This window comes from Lagenorhynchus albirostris, chromosome 2 (assembly GCF_949774975.1).
Source record: "Lagenorhynchus albirostris chromosome 2, mLagAlb1.1, whole genome shotgun sequence".
Lineage (NCBI taxonomy): Eukaryota > Metazoa > Chordata > Mammalia > Artiodactyla > Delphinidae > Lagenorhynchus > Lagenorhynchus albirostris.
This window is the reverse complement of record NC_083096.1, coordinates 98,925,380-98,945,265: the sequence shown is the minus strand read 5'-3', so window position 1 is coordinate 98,945,265 and position 19,886 is coordinate 98,925,380. Positions and strand designations below refer to the sequence as shown.

The window sequence follows — 19,886 nt, the reverse complement described above, 5'->3', positions numbered from 1 at the left end:
AGGGAAGTGGTGAGGAGGAATGACCAGATATTCAGAGTGGTCAAATGATAATGGATTCTAATAAGAAAAATGTAAGTGTTTTGACATGCTTTTTGCTCTCTTTATTGGAAAGCATCCGTCTGAAAAACAGAAAGTGCCAGATTAATCTTCATACATTATTAATTTTTCCAATAAACCTAATTCTCACCTCAAAAAATCCTCTTGGGAATAGAAGACATAATGCTGCCTTGTAAATCTGTTTATTTTTTAAACCAAATGAACAGAAATCATGGATGGTCAATAATATTTTTAACAAAATTTGCTCTGTTTTGTTGAATAAATATTGTATCCTCCACAAGCAACAAAGCCTTAAACTAGATAATTTTTTTGGTGTTACAGAAATCTGCATCTTCAGATTCTGAAAGGACTAGCATCAACAATATATTTGCAGTATTTTTTCTCTAGCCGAGAGCAGGTGTCTCACTAAGCTTATGATCCTTGATGACCAAGCCCGTGTCTTGTTTGCCATATTATAGTAAGGACCCACATAGTACCTGGCACATTGTAGGTTGAAGGAATGAATAACTGAATCCATAAAACAAAGTCTAAAAAGTAAATTGTGCATAGTTTAGGTTTAGCAGACAAACTAGAGGATGTCCAGTGAAATTAGAATTTCAGATAAACAACAAATAATTTTTAGCATAAGTATCTCCCAAATATTGCATGGAGCACACTAACACTAAAAATGATTTATTACTTACCTGAAATTCTAATCTTATTGAGTGACCTATATTTTCATTAGCTAAATCTGATAAATCTTGTCTAGCTATGGTAATGAATTAATATTTACTTGTTTATTCAGTTAGTCATTTATCAACAAGTATTATTGCTTCATTAAATTGTTAAATGATGTATTGCATGCCTACCATGCGCCAGGAACAATGCTATGCCTTGGGGACCCAACAATAAATAACACTGGCAGACTTATTTCATGGAGCATGTATTTCAGTGAGAGATGGGGGGAGAAGAAAAATAAATAAGTGAAGTATTCAATTGACAAGGCAATTTCAGTTATGAAGAAATCAAGCAAGATGATAAGGGTTTAGAGGGAAAGATGGATCAATGACTACCTTGGATGGTACAGGAAGTCATCATTAAAGGATGAGGAGAGGCCAGTCAGACATAGAGCTGGGGGAGAGCACAAAAGGAAGAAGAAACAGCAAATGCAAAAACCCCTAGGTAGAAATGAATTTGACTGTTACAGAAAAAGAGTGAAGACCATAGGACTATATCAAACTAAAAAGCTTCTGCACAGCAAAGGAAACCATCAAAAAATGAAAAGTTAGCCTACCAAATGGGACAAAATACTACAAATCATATACCTTATAAGGGGTTAATGTCCAAAGTATTTATAAGGAACTCATACAACTTAATAGCAAAACAACCAAAACACACACAAAAAAACAAACAACAAAAAAACAAGCAATTTGATTATAAAATGGGCAGAGGATCTTAATAGACAATTTTCCAAAGAACACATATGGATGGTCAATAGGTATATGAAAAGATGCTCAACGTCAGTAACCATGAAGAAATGTAAATTAAAACCACAATGAGATATCACCTCACACCTGTTAGAAGGGCTATCATCAAAAAGACAAAAAATAACAAGTGTTGACAAGGATGTGGTGAAAAGAGAACCACTGTGCACTGTTTGGGAATGTCAATTGCTGCAACCATTATGGAAAACAGTATGAAGGTTCCTAAAAATATTAAAAATAGGACTACCATATGATTCAGCAATTCCACTTCTGGGTATTTATCTGAAGAAAACTAAAACATCAACTGGAAAAGATATATGCCCCCACTATGTTCTCTATAGTATTGTTTACAGTAGCCAAGACATGGATGCAACCTAAATGTCCATCAATGGATGAATAGGTAAGGAAAATATGGTACATATATACAATGGAATATTATGCAGCCCTCAAAAAGAAGGAAATATTGCCATTTAGGACAACATGGATGGACTTTTAGAGCATTATGCTAAGTGAAATAAGGCAGCCAGAGAAAGATAAATACTGGATGATCTCATTTATATGTGGAATCTAAAACAACAGCAATAAAAAACCGAATTCATAGCTACAGAGAAAAGATTGGTGGTTGCCAGAGGTGGGGAATGGGCAGTGGGGAAAATCGGTTAAAGGGGTCAAAAGTTACAGACGTTCAGTTATAAGACATATCAGTCCTGGGGATGATTAATGTACAGTATGGGGACTATAGGTAATAATACTGTATTTATATTTGAAAGTTGCTAAGAGGGTGATCTTAAAAGTATTCATCATAAGAAAAAATATTGTAACTGTGTAGTGATGGATGCTGACTAAACTAATTGTGGTGATCATTTTGCAATATATACAAATATTGAATCATTATGTTGTACACCTGAAACTAATATAATGTTTTAGGTTGATAGATGTCAATTATTTCTCAATTAAAACAAAAGTGAAGTCCCATTGGATTGTAGTGGGTAGGGAGCTGGGGAATAGTATAAATATGGTGTAAAAAGATGTAAGAAACTGAAGCAAGAGCCAGATCATGCAGAAACTTGCATTCCATGGTGTGACATTTGGATTTTATTCAAGTAGAATGGGAACCACTGGAGTAGTTAAAATGGGGAGTGTTATGACCTAAAACATTTTCAGAATATTTGGAATGTTGGGTAGAAAATGGATAGATGGGGTGGGGAGGGTAAGCGTGAAAATGGAACAGCATTTAGGAGGTGATTCAAGAGCAAAGGGGAGGCATGACATGGGTTCAGAGCAGGCTGGTGACAGAGGTGGATGAATTGGAGCTTTATTTTGAAGGCAGAAGCAATAGTAAGTATGAATGATTTTAATTCTGAGATCAGAGAGGAGTGGTGAAAGGGAGAAATACATGTTTCTTATTTCAAGATGTACTGATTCTATGTATGACCTGTGTATAAGAATAAATTGATCTCCTATGTCCTTCATTCTCAGTTGCCTATATTGGCATCATCGGTGGTTAGCCTGTATTTCCTGGAACTCACAGATGTCTTCAAACCTGTGCACTCTGGATTCAGCTGCTATGACCGGAGTCTTAGCATGCCATACATTGAACCCACACAAGAGGCAATTCCATTCCTCATGCTGCTTAGCTTGGCTTTCGCCGGACCTGCAATTACGGTAAGAATTGCCCCCAAATTGTGTTTGTCAGCCCCAGAAGACGAAGAATGACCACATTTATGTAATAAATGGGTTAAAAGTAAACCAAAAAAATTCTGATATGTTTCCTCATTAACGTATTTTTCATGTGTTCATGTCATATCTGAAGTCTGGGAAACTGTGGGGAAGAAACAATTCTATAGCAAACAGACTTTCTTCTCAAAAGTGCATGTTGCTCTCACTTTTTACCAGGTTAGCACTTTTTATTGATTCTGAGCACTGGGCATCCACAACTGTACAGTGAAGAGGGCACAACTCACATTCCTGCCCCCTGACCCCCGCACAAAATAAAATACTTTAGATTCAGAACAAGCACTTGCATTTTAAAATATATGACATAAAGAAATGCCCTAACCTACTGAAATTGAATTAGAAACATAATTGTTTTTAGTTTGCTAACATACATACACATTGTGAATAACACACTTTTCAATAAATTCATTAATAAATAACACTGGCCTAGCTTTTACACCATCTCTTATACCCCCAGACTCTACCTAAAGGACAAGAAACATGTTTCAGCGTTAATATTTATTTCTAACAGTAGGAAATCTTACTTTACTTTTATCATGCTTATGAATGACAGAGGAAGTGGTTATTAAATAAAGAGCTTATTCTGGTTCAGTACAGCAGCAGTTTTAGAAAAGTCTCTGCATAGACCTATACTTTTATATAGCTATGGAGAAGCCACTGCAATGAGAAGCCGGCACACCACAGAGAAGAGTAGCCCCCGCTCGCAGCAACTAGAGAAAGCTCGCGAGCAGCAATGAAGATCTAACGCAGCCAAAAATAAATAAATAAATTTATTTTTTTAATTTCTCTATATTAAATAATCATAACATGCTATCTACACTATAAATAAATTATATAAAATATTCTCAGAAGATAAAACTGGAACTTAATTTTCCCTAGAACTTTATCATACTTAAAAGATCTCAAAATACTTTGTAAATAAATGAGTTATTTGAGCTTCAGTAACTCTGAGGTGATTGGAACTATTAACGATGTACTTGGAAGTAGCTGAGACTCAGACTAATAAAAACATATTTAAAGTGCATTATTGCTCAGAATAACAGCATTTGCTGGTCATTCCTCTAAATGACTTATAAGAAGTCTACATCATCCAGTCATTTGACAAGAGCAGAAAGAATATATGCTTTAAATCTAGTAGACCAGAAAGCATTTCTCCTAGTTGGAATGTAACACAGAAATTTATTGTAATTGATATAGTATTTGAAATAAAATACATAAGATACTGTACAAATGCTCATGATTCTGCTGAAAAGACTATGCTGATATTTAATCATTTAAATAATTTGCTTTTTATATACCCAGAAATCTTTCTTCCCTAGGGTGTTTTACTAAGTGGCTAGGAAAGCAAGTCTAACTGTGGCTCTCCCTGCCAGCATCGCTGATCTCACATTGATCCTTTTGCTGACACTGTTACATGTCCTGGAGACAATGACCTTGGCCTCATCATTGTGTTCCTTCTTCTCTGACTCCCTCATTTCCAGGAATAAATTCTCAGTATGCAATTAAGGATGCTTTCTGGGGGATTCTGGGTCAACGCTTTCTTTCTTGAGCCTTGAGAAGTGAAAGAAACGAATGCCAACTCCTTCCACAAAGACTGCCTGAATTCCTGGGTCTCTACAGGGCCTCCATAGCTGCTGCAATGCCTCTTAATGGCACAGGAAGCAAACTAGGGAAATATTTACAGCACAGCATCCCTAATTTTCCCCATATCATTCAGGATATTCCAGGATGTCAGTCATTCTTTTCGTCCACACTGGCTTCATGGATTTTGAGTAAACAACTTGATGGTAAAACAAATCCTGACTTTATGGGCATCAGATACTGTCTTCCACACCTTTCTCTCTAAACATATATCATATATTTTCTAAATTTCTTTCTAATTTCATTTTCCTCTGTTTTTAAGGCCTTTCCCTGAAACACTGGTCCTATTGTGTCTGTAGTCATTCTGTTCTAGAACCATAATTCTGTCTCTAATCTTACTACATACGTTTCTGCTCCAACTCCTTTCCCCCCTCTTCCTGAAAGTGGAAATAACAGACTCTAATCCCTGACTTTCAAGGATGCCACTTTCTTTTTATCTTTATGGCAGAGTATTAATCTGTTCCAAAATGGAGTGGTGGGGGAAGCAGAGAGGCAGGCTGAATTCTTCCTTTGGAAATGGCTTTCAGAGCTCATTTGCGTGAGCAGAGGCACTTCCTATTTTCACCCATTCACATGAAGAGAAGACAAAGCAAAACAAAAGACCACACATGGGTAATATTCTTTAAAAGGACGTTTATATGAACAAAAGGGAGATCAACTGATTTTTTATACGGGCATTTACATATAAATCATTTAATGTTTGCTTCTCAGTTTCTTTTTATATGCTTTGAAGGGTGTTTTAAAAATACCTTGTCTTCGTGATGTTGTACAAGAAACTGAAAAATTCCTTGCGTCTCTGTGAAATACATATTCTTATTTCTCTGAAATAGTCCTTAAATTGGAAAATTTCACCCTTAATATTAACTTTTCATTTACTTTTAAGTGATAATGAAACAAGCATTTTGTTTAGTCCTTTGGAGATTGTTTCTCAGGGAAAATAGCACAGAATATCTAGGCTTATCATAAATCTTCATGAAGTCTACATGAATAGAAAAAATGTATATGTTCTCTTCCCTGGAAGTAAAATTTTATTGCATATGATTAAAGGATAAGTATATCTAATTTTATAGAAGAATTGTATTGAAATTTGATTATAGTTTCTAGAAGGTAACCTAAGCTTTAGGAGACTATACAATCTCCTTTAGGTGGCTATTCCAAGGGCAGTATCCACGTAATAATAAGCAATATATTTCCTCTCTACATCTCCCCTGAAGCTGAGTCACTTCAGAATCTCTTCCAAAAATCTGTCCATGATATTTGACATGCAAAAAAAAAATGGTAGTATTCTTTCTTTTCAGGCTTGTATACAGCATAAACAGAATATTGTGAGAAGATGCTTGTCATAGACTGTTTTATATTTACAAATGACAAGATCAACAAATAATTTTCTTGTCAACACCTAATCCCTGAAACCAAATTGCATCACAACAGTGTGCCATTCAGAACTGGGAAACAAGCAGGAGCATTTGGAAATACATCAGGAAGCAGCTCCCCTTTCCCTGAAGATAATTCTGTCTTTAAAGCAAATTAAGGTACTTCCCTGGCGGTCCAGTGGTTGGGACTCGGCGCTTCCAATGCCAGGGGTTCCCCTGGTCGGGGAACTAGGATCCCACATGCCACGTGGCACAGACAAAAGATTTTAAAAAATAACTGCAAATTAAATCATTTTGAAAATTCATACAATGACATGTAGGTCAAGGTTAAATGAATAGTAGCGTGAGGAGAAAATTAATGTGCTCCATAGAGAGAGGCAAAGTTGGGTGAAGTCAAAATACTGACAAGAAACCTCTATCCATAATCAAGCCAAAGAGTATGAAAGCGCTCTCCTGACATATGAGTTTTGAGCATATTAAACGACTAAATTAAAACTCCTGAAGTCTCAAGATCCCTTGAGATAATAACTGTGGTGTTGTATAAGAAACGTTTCCGTAATGGCACTGAACAAATAAATTCTTCTATAATTTAGCATTCATGGATAAGATGTGAATCACTATTTACATGTATGATTACAAAGAAAGAAACAAAATTATTCACAGAATTATTATTGAAGAAGTGAAGATGAAATCAATCTCAATGCATTTCATAACACATTTCAGAAATGAGTGGTTAATTTTTTTGAAATGATGAATTTGAGATAACCATGATAATATTCTACATGCATGGTGGGTCATGTCACGTCTTTCTGTGCAGAATAACCTGTTGTGTTTCTATGTCTAACAAAGTGATAATGTAGTATTGATATTTTTCAAGATGTATAAATAATTAATTTAGTATTCAATGATTTGAAAAAAATTCTTGATTATTTCTATTTGATTGTTCATAAAGGAGTTTATCATGTATGCCACAAGATTTTCACACATGTATGGTGACTGGTAGTTTCATTAGGAAAATTATTTTTATACAAATAAAGGTTCTTTATAATTGTACACATACCATATTGCCTATGGTACTAAATAGAGCAGATTGAACATTTGAAGCATAAGGTCATAGACTTACAGTCATTAGTTTAAAAAAAGATAATTTTAAGTACTTTATAAAATAAGTGTTAAGTTGGTATTGAGAACTGGGAAGTTTCCCTTGGAAAATGTGTTTCAGCTAATAATCATGGTGATAATCTTTAAAATGACATGATCACATACCTAAGGGACTGCCATTCCCTACTTTTCTCAGTTCCACATTTTTACCCATATCAACTCTAATTTCACAGTAATCTCTTTGGCACAGTAACCCCAAATATTTAAGACTTTTTGCATAAATAAAACTCATAATCTCAAATCTTGCTTTTCTTATACAGAATAGCTACCAGCCCAAATGCCCAAGGTAATTAGCCAATGAGAATCCCACAGCGAAGGTAACAAAAGCAAATCCCACAATGCCAGGCACTTTGCTAGATAGTGAGGATAAAAGGTAAAAAAGAAATAAATGGTCTTCCCTCAGAGGGTCATAGTCAAGTGAGAAATAATCAAATGAATAATAAAAGTGCACTAATCAAGCTATGCTAGAGGGAAGGACAAGATACTAAGGGAACCACATGGAAGGGGACATAATTCAATTTAGGGTATAGTAAAGAATTTCAGGGAAAAGTTCCTGAAGGAAATGATGCCTAAATATATTGAGTTTCTTCACTGATGTCCTATGTCCTAGAATCCTACAGCAAGTGCCCTGTTCCTTATCTTAAGTATGGTCCTCTGTTCACTGTAAACACATTTTCTAAATATTTCATACCTAAGACATATTACTCAGTATGAGTGGATAACTCTTCAGAAATTAGCCACATCAATTCCATTTCAATTGCCCTGGAGGGTTTTCACCCAGAAGTTCCTGCTTACCTAGATTCTCTTATAATCTACATTCTCCAATAAGATAGTTACTAGACACATGTGGTTATTTCATTTTAAATCTAATTGATTTACATTTTAAATAATTAACTAAGTACAATGAAATGAAATTAAAAATTCAGCTCCTCAATTGCAGTAGCTAAATTTCAAGTGCTCAGTAGTCAGTAGTGCTGTTTCAAGTGCTCAGTAGTGGTTTACCATATCGGACAATGCAGAAAATATATCCATCATCACAGAAAAGTTTACTGGACAGCTCTGCTTTAGGAAGCACCTTTCTTCCCTCATGCTTGCTTTTCATGGGTTGGTCCTTCTGCTCAATCCCAAATTATTTTATTGAAACAATATGCTAATAAAATGTTCCTGATTCTAACTCTGGTACTTATTTGATTCTCCCCTCAGGCACCTTGTCTTCATGGTTTCAAGAATGAAATGTCAAGATTCTAAGAGTTAGAGCAGAATCAGTCACTATGTGATTAATCAGTTAGGTGTCACTGGGTATTGCTGGGCACAGGGTCACAGTCTGGGTGCTGCAACCACGTTAAAATGCCAGGATGCTGTCACACCCTTGACCAGTATGTAGGAGCACAGAAGATCCAGCAGTGCTCTTTACAGTGCCCTGATTGCTTACTTCTCACTGCTTCCTCAAATACTCAGGAGACATTGCTCACATCTCTAAAGGTCTTACGAAAAATACATCTTGACTTTATTGAAAATATGGCATGTTAAGAGATAACTTATACTTCATTTGTACCCGTTAAATCCAATTTGAACACCCTCTTGTCCTTGCAGATTATGGTAGGGGAAGGAATTCTCTACTGTTGCCTGTCCAAAAGAAGGAATGGAATTGGCCTGGAGCCCAATATTAATGCCGGAGGCTGCAACTTCAACTCTTTCCTTAGAAGAGCCGTCAGATTCGTTGGTGGGTGTGGGAAACCACAAAGAAAGGAAATGTTTTCCAAATAGAAATGTTATATTTAATGACAGATATTAAGTCCTTAAATCTATAATTTAGATGTATAATGTCAAATACATGATGAATTTTACATTATTAAAAAAAATCCCATTAAAACACCCAAATTTGAGTTTTGTATCTAAAATGTGTTATTTACAGTTATAACCTCTGTTTGAGAGCCAACATGCCATGCATTTCAGTATATTTTTGTCTTAGCTCTGGTAGAAGCATGAATTTACTTTAAAATAGTTCCTGGATCTGTGTTCATTTTTTAAAATGGAGAATAAATGTCAGCAGGTCAGTATGAATGGATAACCCTTCGGAAACTACTTTAGCCACATCAGTGATTCCATTTCAATTATCCTGGAGTGTTTTCATTGAGAAGTTACCGCCCATGAAAATGTCACCATAGAGTACGGCATCAAGGCTATTTTTTCCTTGGTTATATCGTCTAACTTTACCTCCTATTTTTTGAGACCTACAGGAAATCAGTGGGCCTGCATCAGAATCAAGCCAGATCTAAGCCTTCATCTCTTCTGAATAGCATGTGACTACCTTAATATTGTTTGAGTCACAGACCTTTTTTTTTTAACTGAGTTGAAAAGTCAAGCCAAAGTACATCACCCCAATGTAAATGCTTTAATTGATTCCCCGTAAATCAGTAAAAAGTTATTTCTACCTTTAATGTCTCAGCTGAAAGGAACAGGTAGCTTCATTTAATACCTAGTAGATAATTAAATACAATCACCTCTCCCGCTAGAGGAAAACATCTGGTCTAAATCATGCCCTAGACTCTGCCCTACTATGAAAGGCACATCTTTGCCACACAAGGACTGTACAGCAAGAATAATCCCCTTACCAGGGTCATGAACTAAGACAAAGAAGTAAAACTTCAGGACATATAGCTGATCTCAGGAAAAGTTTTCCTACTGTAACGAAATGCTGTGGCAAAGGGGCACAAAACCTCTCTGAAAAGCCTCATGATGGTGAGGATGGGACATCCTTTCCTAGAGAAGCGTGCCCCAGAGTCAGCAACGCCTACCCCCTGGGGGGCCTAGAGATTCTCATTCTCCAAAGGTAAAAATGAGTGGGTTTCCTCACTTATCCATACTCCTCTCCAAGATCTTGCATGCTGCTAGGAATTAGAATGTATAAATAAAAGTCCAGTGTCATGAATCCGGGTGAGTGGGTGGAGAAATAATTGGGAGAGTGGTTTTTAGGTGACAATAAGCAGAGAAGGAAAATGCAAAAAGAGGTAACATACAGGCCAACCATCTTGGTCTAGAGGAATCCACTGATGAGTTACCCAGGTGCCTGTCACAGCGATTTCTATGAGCAAATCATAGATCAGAATCCAGGCTATAAAGTCAGAGTGACTCCAGGGTGTCTAGACAACGTAGAGGGAGAAGGTGAGTTCAGATCATGTGTAGTGAGCAGAGCTAGATTCCCAAGGATAAAGCCAGGCAAGGGACTTGAAGCAGGAATGGAGTTCGAGTGTCCAAGCCTGCATCAGGGGTTGTGAGTTTATGGTTTCATACTGGGCCCAGGAGATAAAAGAAAGATAGAATTTCAACCGGGATATTTAAGAATATCATCTCCGAATTCCAAACATGAAGGAAGCCTCCCTACAGCTCTGTACTTGTATGATTATTGTTTCCATGACAAGGTTGGCCTGCCCTTTCCTCTGTTTTAATTAGAATTCCTGGTATGATGAACATTTTTGGCAACTGTGGCTGCAGATAGGGACTACTGGGGAGAGAGAGCCCTGGAAGCTCAAACGTGCTAAGCAATTTACAACGATTTTGAATTTTGCTTCATTCCCCGTATTTAATTATTCTCAAATCACACAGTTGTCACCTTAACATTTTCCAAGTGTCTGTCAAGTGATCTATGGTTCATGATATTAAGAATTGGCCCAATTGAACCCAACTGACAAAAATACCTCAAATGACTACTTTGGAAATACTCATTGCCCTTATTTTGGATTTCAGTATCTGTTTGAAAGTTTAGGCATTTTCTTTACTATCTTCCTGAAATGAACTCAGAGAAGATGATCACAACAGATGTGAAGATTGTCATGTTAATGTGTAATAAGCATGGCTGATGATGGCACATCAGCATTAAGCACTAGCTTGGTAACAGTTTCTTTCCTTTTGCTTATAGGTGTTCATGTGTTTGGACTCTGCTCTACAGCTCTCATCACAGATATCATCCAGCTGTCCACAGGCTACCAGGCACCATACTTTCTGACTGTATGCAAGCCAAACTATACCTCTCTGAATGTGTCTTGCAAAGAGAATTCCTACATTGTAGAAGATATTTGCTCAGGATCTGATCTTACAGTTATCAACAGCGGCAGGTTAGAAACGGAGATTATGAAAATTTCCATGTCAGTGTTTTCATTGTTCATTAATAGCTTGGGGTATCATCGCAGGCATACATTTTTCAATCATAATGATTTTGGTTTTATTTTTCTTTTCAATTCAGTGATCTCTTTAGGGATAATACCATAGAAACCCACTAGTGGTTCATTCTGAATCCTTCTGTCTGTCTCCAAATTTCAGCCTCACATTCATGCCACTCATCTTCATATCACCAAACCCCAATCATGTTCTGTGATTTACCCTGTACTACTTATGGTTTTAGGTTATCACAATTGGTTTATTTTAGATATTTATAGCTAGTCATAGCTTAGAGTCAGTATGTGTCATGTAGTGACTTAAGTGGAAGGCTAAAATATCTATGATATTTCCAGCTTCATTATATATTTTATTAAAAAAAAGAAATCATATGAATTTTCCTTTTGGTAGTGTTTTAAAAGAAATAGCATCTAGGATTGCATATGTCTTCTTTGAGTAAACTCAGAAAATCTGTACAGCTTCTGACCTTGCATTTCAGAAAATAAAAACTGAAAAACCCAAGAAACTACCAAGACATTAAATTGTTTTGAATCAATAAAGTAAAAAAAAAAAAAAAAAAAACTTATATGGAAAGAGAAGTCCAAATAAATAAGTCCAAAGAAATAAATTACAGAAGGATGATGGGCAACAAAAAAAGATATAAGAATTGTATTTTTCACTCACTGAGTTCCCAAAGATTGAGTCAAAAATAAGTTAAGTACACTTGAAGAATCAGAGACTTATCTTATGTAATTATATACATTCACGTTCTTACGATCCATTCAATTCAATAATTTTGAACCTACATTTAAGACCTATGCTCTCTATTCTTTCTCAATTCTTTTACATTTTCTTGTCTGTGTTGAATGGTAGTCCTTTTTATTGAGTACCAAATAATTAGGAGGACATTAATAAAACGGCATTTTATTTTTTCCATTTTTTATCCATTAAAAGAAATCTCAATTCTCCATCTGTCTGCCCTTTACAGTGTCTCTCTCACTATCCTCTGTTCTACCTCTCCCACCTTGCTTCTTATTTCACTAAATAATATACTCTGTGATTTTGGAGATAATGATTATTTTAAAGTGGGAAAAATAGAGAAACATTTTGTTAAAATTAGACTTTTTCGATGCTCTCTAGAGTGTAAAAAAACACATCTAGACCCGCCGCTGTGAGAAAATAATTTTGTCTTTTAAATTTGTATGTAAATGAAACCATATATTTAAGAGCATAGAAAAAGTTTAAAAGCTTTAAAATCTTAGGTTTTATAAACCTTTAAGCTGACGTAATTATAATACCAATAAACAATTATAATGCTTTCCATTCCATTTCTACTTTCAACCATCATTCCAATGGTATAAAGAAGTGATCCCTAACAAAGCTAACACTTTACATTGGAAAGTGCATCACTACTCTACTTTAATAGTAATGGTGATTAGCAGTGTTTATTTTATCACTCAGATCTTTCTCCAGAAAACTAAACAGAAATTAAAGTTATTGCTTATTATCTTGAGGCTTTTAAGTTGAACACTGTAACCACCCAGTGTTCTTGAGATGATTGTTAGCAGTATTTCAGAAACAGAAGGCATAATTTGACTCTTTTCCTTTGGCAGAAAATCATTCCCTTCACAACATGCGACCCTTGCTGCCTTTGCAGCTGTGTACATTTCGGTAAGTAACTGGGTCTTTTTTGTCAAACTGCATCCTAGAGAAAATCAGAGAAATGAGTGTTGTCTCCAATGACTAATTAGATTATATAGCTGTGTAATAGCAGAACAGTAAACTTTAGCACAGCAGTCCTTCAATACAATGGCATCAGAAATAGAAACTGGATGCTACTATAAAGAGTAAGATAATTTTTTGACACAGTCATAATGTTTATTTAGCCTCATACCTCTTTAATGTAATATTATACTTCACGGGAGGATATTGTAAACGACATGAATGTTATAAATTCTAAAATTGAAAGAATTGTGTTAAATACACACACACACACACACACACATACACACACACACCCCCCACATTTTTGTTTCAGTTTTTATGTAACAGTGAGTTCTAAGTCAGTGTTGATAAATGCTATACAATGAATTGTCACCATATCTGATTAATAGTCCACTAGATCTTATGTGAAAAAAATGGATTGAAATTACGTGACAAATAACATGGAGACTAACCAGTTATTGGGATAATTCTGCAGCTTCAATTTTTTTCCAGACTTTTGTGTAATTATATGAGAGATCTGTTATTTATTTGATGAATTTTGTCATGTATTGCCTTTTTTTCAGGTATAGAATATAGCCATAGCAGGGGGAATGGAACAGTAAAATTGATGTCACGTGTATCAGACTTTTGAGTTTACCTTTTTATTTGATTATAATTGAATAGTAAAATGACCTTTCTTACATACTTAACCCAGTTCTTTCATTTTAAAGATGTACTTCAATTCCACACTAACGGATTCCTCTAAGCTTCTGAAACCTCTCTTGGTCTTCACCTTTATCATCTGTGGAATCATCTGTGGGCTAACACGGATAACTCAGTATAAGAACCACCCAGTTGATGTCTATTGTGGCTTTTTAATAGGAGGAGGAATTGCTCTATACTTGGTAAATAATTTATTACTATTCAATAAAGCACAGTTTAAAATGGAAAACATGCAGAAAATTTGTTTTGCACTGTAATGATTTACTTGCAATATAGTTTATATCTATGAGAAAATCTCTGACTGCATCTCCATTCTAAGCCAAAACATATATCCCACTTTCAGTAAAATAATTTACTAAACTCTTACCATGGGCCAGAAACTGTGATTTTAGAAAGATTATTGCATTTTACCCTTACCCCTCCCACCAAAAACAAAAGTCAGGGGCTACTATTACTAGTATAATTTTATAGATAAGGAAAGTAAGGTTAGTGAAAGTGAAAGTTTAATGGAAAATTATATACTTTGCCCAACATCACAAATGTAGCATCTGGATATAACTATGATCCAACTAATATTGAATTCTTTAGCAGTACTCTATTTTCAAGCCTGATCTTCCTTCAAGAATATCCTCAACATAAGGAAACTGAGATTGTCCATTTCATTCATTCATTCATTTTACATTTATTCAATATCTGATCCATGCCAGGTACTATACTGAGCGTCGGAACACTAATAAATAAGGTACATCTTTTATGAGTTTCAGTGCAAAGATTAATAAAAGTATAAATGATTACAACATGTTAAATGATGTATTAGGGTATGAACAAAGAGCTCTGAGGATAGCAAACTGCCCAAGGAAGTTAGGGAAGTCTTTATAGAAGTGATACGGTTTTTAAAAAATGAGAGTTTCTTAGGGTAAAGAAAGGAGGGCATCCAAGCTGAAGAAACTGCATATGCAAAAAGATGGACATGTGAATGAGCAAGTCTAAGTGGAGGGTGAGGGAACAGAAGGAATGAGAGATAATGGCCAGGTTTCTAGCTTGAAAGACTGGCAGATGGTGACTTCATTAGCTGACCTGGTAAATGATAGAGGAAGCAAATTGGTGGAGAGAAAGGAGGTGGACAAACTCAATTTAAGGATCAACAGGCAGTTGAATAGTTGGGTCTGGAGCTTAAAGTAGCAATGAGTGGTGGAGAATAGATTTGGGAATCATGGACATTATCGGTGGAAGTACCATTATAGTTATGGCGGTATATAAAATTGCCAGGTCCTAAGAACAAAAGGAGCCAGGGAAGCACCAATATGCAAGCCGCCTGCAGAAGAAAAAAGGCAATAATGAAAGAAACTAAGAGGATCTACAGAGAAATAAAAATTAACTGTCTATTAGAACCATGCTAAATCTTGTGGTCTTGGTGTACTTGTGAAAGGCATTATGAGAAAATGCTTACAAAAAATAGTAAATGAAAAAAAAATAGTAAATGTACTGAAGTGAGCATTGATTTTTTTTTTTCATTTTTATATACTAGCATAGTCAAATCTCATACTGCCTCATATACTTTCTTCGGTGGAGGAGAAAGCCATCAAATGAAAGTTAGTGTGTCAGGAATTGTGCATAAGCCTGTGTTGCCCACGGGAGTATTCATTGGCAACGGGTGTTACAGAGTATGACTGAGAACTGTTTCTCTCCAGTTCATGTATTGCTTTTGTAAATTTTCATGGTTTCCTGGAGTCCCAAGGGTTTGGGCTTGAATCTCAATTCTCCTGCTATTTGGCCAAGTTTTCTTCACCTATAAAATGAGGATAATAACTATCTGCCTCATATCATAAGAAGGATTAAACAGCTATATTTATTAAGCCCAGTGCTGGGCTTTGAATTTTGAACAATATAAGCAGAGGTTATGTACAGTCTAGTGGAGGATGGTCCTAGACTTAATGAATTTAAATACAATCATTTTTAAACTAATTTTTATTGGAGTATAGTTGCTTTACAATGTTGTGTTAGTTTCTTGCTGTACAGCAAAGTGAATCAGTCATATATATACATATATCCACTCTTTTTTAGATTTTTTCCCATTTAGGTCATCACAGAGTACTGAGTAGGGTTCCCTGTGCTATACAATAATTATTAATGGAACATTAGGGAGGGACTGTTCATCCTGGAAACTCTGGCAGTGTGAGCGTAGATAGGTATTATTTAGAAGAAGATTTTAAACAGGAATTAAAGTACTTGGAGAGGCAGAAGCTTGACTTTATTCCATTCCTGTTTACATTCTGCCCTGAAACTGTAAATTTATCAGTTCTAAGCCAATGCTGTTGTTCATTTTTAGGCACTCTATAAAATGTCAAATCCGTGAAATTCCTTCCATTTGATTTGAAAAGCAGACAGTGGCTACCTTCTATTGAAATTAGCTTGCAAATAGGTATTTGCTGCTGGCTCTTATCTCTAAACTAAACATCTCAAAAACTAAAAATCCAGCAGGAATTAGAGCATCTATGTGTCAAAAGCCTAAAATTTCTGAAGCTGAACTTTAGCCTTTTTTCAGATTTTTATCCCCCAAATCTGAAACAAACAAAAAATCGACGACCTGAGTATGAAGACAAGATTAAATAAAGTTTGGTTCAAATTTACTGTAATAGTACTGAGTTGATCAAATATTGCTTTCAAAATTTAAGACCAGGTTTAAATCAGGAAAGAACATGAATGCCCCAATCTAGTGACAGTTTCTGCCCTCTCTTCCAAGAACATTCTGGAAAATGTTGAACAGAGGGCTGTGCTCCATGTGAGTTGTGAAAATATGTGTCTCTGGCCCCACTACAAAATCTGATATCATGTTTTATGAATGATTCATTGTTCTGTATTTCCACATCTGTTCTGCTTTCCATCATGAGGTATGACTGAAAATGGTAGACAAAATAAATCAGTTAAGCCATTTGAGGAGTCACTCAACAAGTGGTTCATAAATCCAGAAAAATGAATTCCTTTGAAAAGGGGAAGAATGCCCTGATTTCTCTCATTGTCTGACTTCTCTTCTCAAAACAGAGGACTAGATTGTCAAAAACATCCCAGTGGGATGGAGAAAGGAGAGAAAATTCAATTAATAATAAAAAGTAATGGGGCTTCCCTGGTGGCGCAGTGGTTGAGAGTCCGCCTGCCGATGCAGCAGACACGGGTTCGTGCCCCGGGCCGGGAAGATCCCACATGCCGCGGAGCAGCTGGGCCCGTGAGCCATGGCCGCTGAGCCTGCACGTCCGGAGCCTGTGCTCCGCAACGGGGGAGGCCACAACAGTGAGAGGCCCACGTACCACACACACACACAGAAAAAAGTAATGGACTCCATAGTTCTGAATAGTTAGTTCAGTGATTTATGATATAACTTACAAACTATTTCCTGAGTAATTCTACCTTTAGGTTTTGGTTATTTGTATTAGTCAATGGTTTATAGAGAACACACACTTATTTATGTGCCTCAGTACATCCTCCAAGGCAAACTCCCAGTAACCATGTCTTCTAATGCATGATATTTATTGTTTCTTCCAACATTAGGGTCTGTATGCTGTGGGGAATTTTCTGCCTAGCGAAGAGAGTATGTTTCAGCACAGAGAAGCCCTCAGGTCTCTGACAGACCTCAATCAAGACCCCAGCCGAGTTTTATCTGCTAAAAATGGTAGCAGTAGTGACGGAATTGCTCACACAGAAGGCATCCTCAACCGAAACCATAGAGATGCTAGCTCATTGACAAACCTCAAAAGGGCAAATGCTGATGTAGAAATCATCACTCCACGGAGCCCCATGGGGAAGGAAAACATGGTTACCTTCAGCAATACCTTGCCTAGAGCCAACACCCCATCCGTGGAAGACCCTGTGAGAAGAAACGCCACCATTCATGCCTCTATGGATTCTGCTAGATCCAAGCAGCTCCTCACCCAGTGGAAGAATAAGAATGAAAGTCGTAAGTTGTCCCTGCAGGTTATGGAGACCGAGCCTGGACAGTCACCACCCAGATCCATTGAAATGAGGTCAAGCTCGGAGCCGTCGAGGGTGGGGGTCAATGGAGACCACCATGGTCCAGGCAATCAGTACCTCAAGATCCAGCCTGGCACCGTCCCCGGGTGTAACAACAGTATGCCTGGCGGACCAAGAGTGTCCATTCAGTCCCGCCCCGGGTCCTCACAGTTAGTGCACATCCCTGAGGAGACGCAGGAAAACATAAGCACCTCCCCCAAAAGCAGCTCCGCTCGGGCCAAGTGGCTGAAAGCTGCGGAGAAGACCGTGGCCTGTAATAGAAGCAACAGCCAGCCTCGAATCATGCAAGTCATAGCCATGTCCAAGCAGCAGGGCGTCCTCCAAAGCAGCCCCAAGAACACCGAAGGCAGTACGGTCTCCTGCACTGGCTCCATCCGCTACAAAACCTTGACAGACCACGAACCCAGTGGGATCGTGAGGGTTGAGGCTCACCCGGAGAACAACAGGCCCGTCATACAGATCCCGTCCACCGAAGGCGAAGGCAGTGGCTCCTGGAAATGGAAAGCCCCTGAAAAGGGCAACCTTCGCCAAACTTATGAACTCAACGATCTCAACAGGGACTCCGAAAGCTGTGAGTCCCTGAAAGACAGTTATGGTTCTGGAGATCGAAAGAGAAGCAACATTGATAACCACGAGCATCACCACCATGGAATCACCACCATCCGCGTCACCCCAGTAGAGGGCAGCGAAATTGGTTCAGAGACCCTGTCCATTTCTTCTTCCCGCGACTCCACCCTGCGGAGAAAGGGCAACATCATCTTAATTCCTGAAAGAAGCAGCAGCCCCGAAAACACTAGGAATATCTTCTACAAAGGAACCTCCCCAACACGGGCTTATAAGGATTGAGGGATGGCCATTCAATCATTTGGGCCACCCCCAAAAGACCACGTGTAGATTCTACCAGTGCTCTGTTCCAGCGAATCGAGAACCTTCTCACCAAACTAGATTATACACCATCAGCCCGGAACTCAGTGACTCTTGAGAACTACTCTACCCAAGCTTGTAGACTTCACATCAAGGGGAGGGAAAAGCACAATGCAAGAACCTAACTAATGTGATAATGTGAAGACTCTTCTTAAGACCTACCTTCAAACTCAAATGGTTTGCAGAGGGTAGTATCAAAAGAAAGTGGTTTCCTTCAATGTATACTATTGTACTTCCTGAATGTGCCAACTTTAGGGATCTTTCTTTATAATTAGCTGTGGGAATCCAGAACACATGTTTTCCCTATAGCAGAGGCCATGCAGTATTATATATTCATTTTGCAGAATCTGCACCAAGAGCTCAATACGGGTGGTGCTGATCATTATAGTACGTATACCATGTAAACTCTCAAATTCTATTTAGCTGTGAAATAGTGATGTGCAACTCCTTGTCAAAGAAATGCTACTGTATTAAGAAGATGTTGGCTTCTTTGTGTTAGAATAGGACACCCTGCGGCTTCTCTGTAGTGGCTCTGTCACAGTCAAAAAAAAACGAAAAGGTTTTGTGCATTTCTTCAAAATTATGCTTTCTTCAACAACAAAAATTGATAGGGATATTTTCAGTGAAAGAGAATACTTTTCTGCATAGCTTTTTGCTGCTTACTTTTTATTTAAATATAGTTACTGCTAATGAAAAATCTGTTTTTAGTGAGTAAATTTGAATAATTTAAAAAATACTGTTTTAGAGAGTCTTTTGAAATTGTGATCATATTTTGCATTTTATGCCTTCTCCTTTATTGATTTAAATTTTTTATGTTATAGATATGTTGTTCTATTTTTAAAGCAAAAATAACAGTTGACATTCTTTGAGCAAAATATACTGCTGTGAATTTATAAAGAAGGAATATGAACCAAAACTCGAC

At 37.0% G+C, this 19,886-nt stretch overlaps 1 protein-coding gene across 2 annotated transcripts in view; it reads left to right on the top strand.

The window, feature by feature from the left end:
- Positions 1-19,107, top strand: part of PLPPR4 (phospholipid phosphatase related 4) — a 30,639-nt gene extending 11,532 nt beyond the window's left edge. The window contains exons 2-7 of one of the 2 annotated variants that reach the window (XM_060142460.1): positions 3,000-3,185; positions 9,026-9,155; positions 11,352-11,547; positions 13,201-13,258; positions 14,023-14,196; positions 17,561-19,107. In XM_060142460.1, the coding sequence (XP_059998443.1) occupies positions 3,000-3,185; positions 9,026-9,155; positions 11,352-11,547; positions 13,201-13,258; positions 14,023-14,196; positions 17,561-18,886 (2,070 nt within the window). In that variant the 3' untranslated portion in view covers positions 18,887-19,107. The remainder of the gene's footprint in view (positions 1-2,999; positions 3,186-9,025; positions 9,156-11,351; positions 11,548-13,200; positions 13,259-14,022; positions 14,197-17,560) is intronic. The other variant, XM_060142459.1, reaches the window with a different exon arrangement.
- The last annotated feature ends 779 nt before the right edge of the window (positions 19,108-19,886 follow it).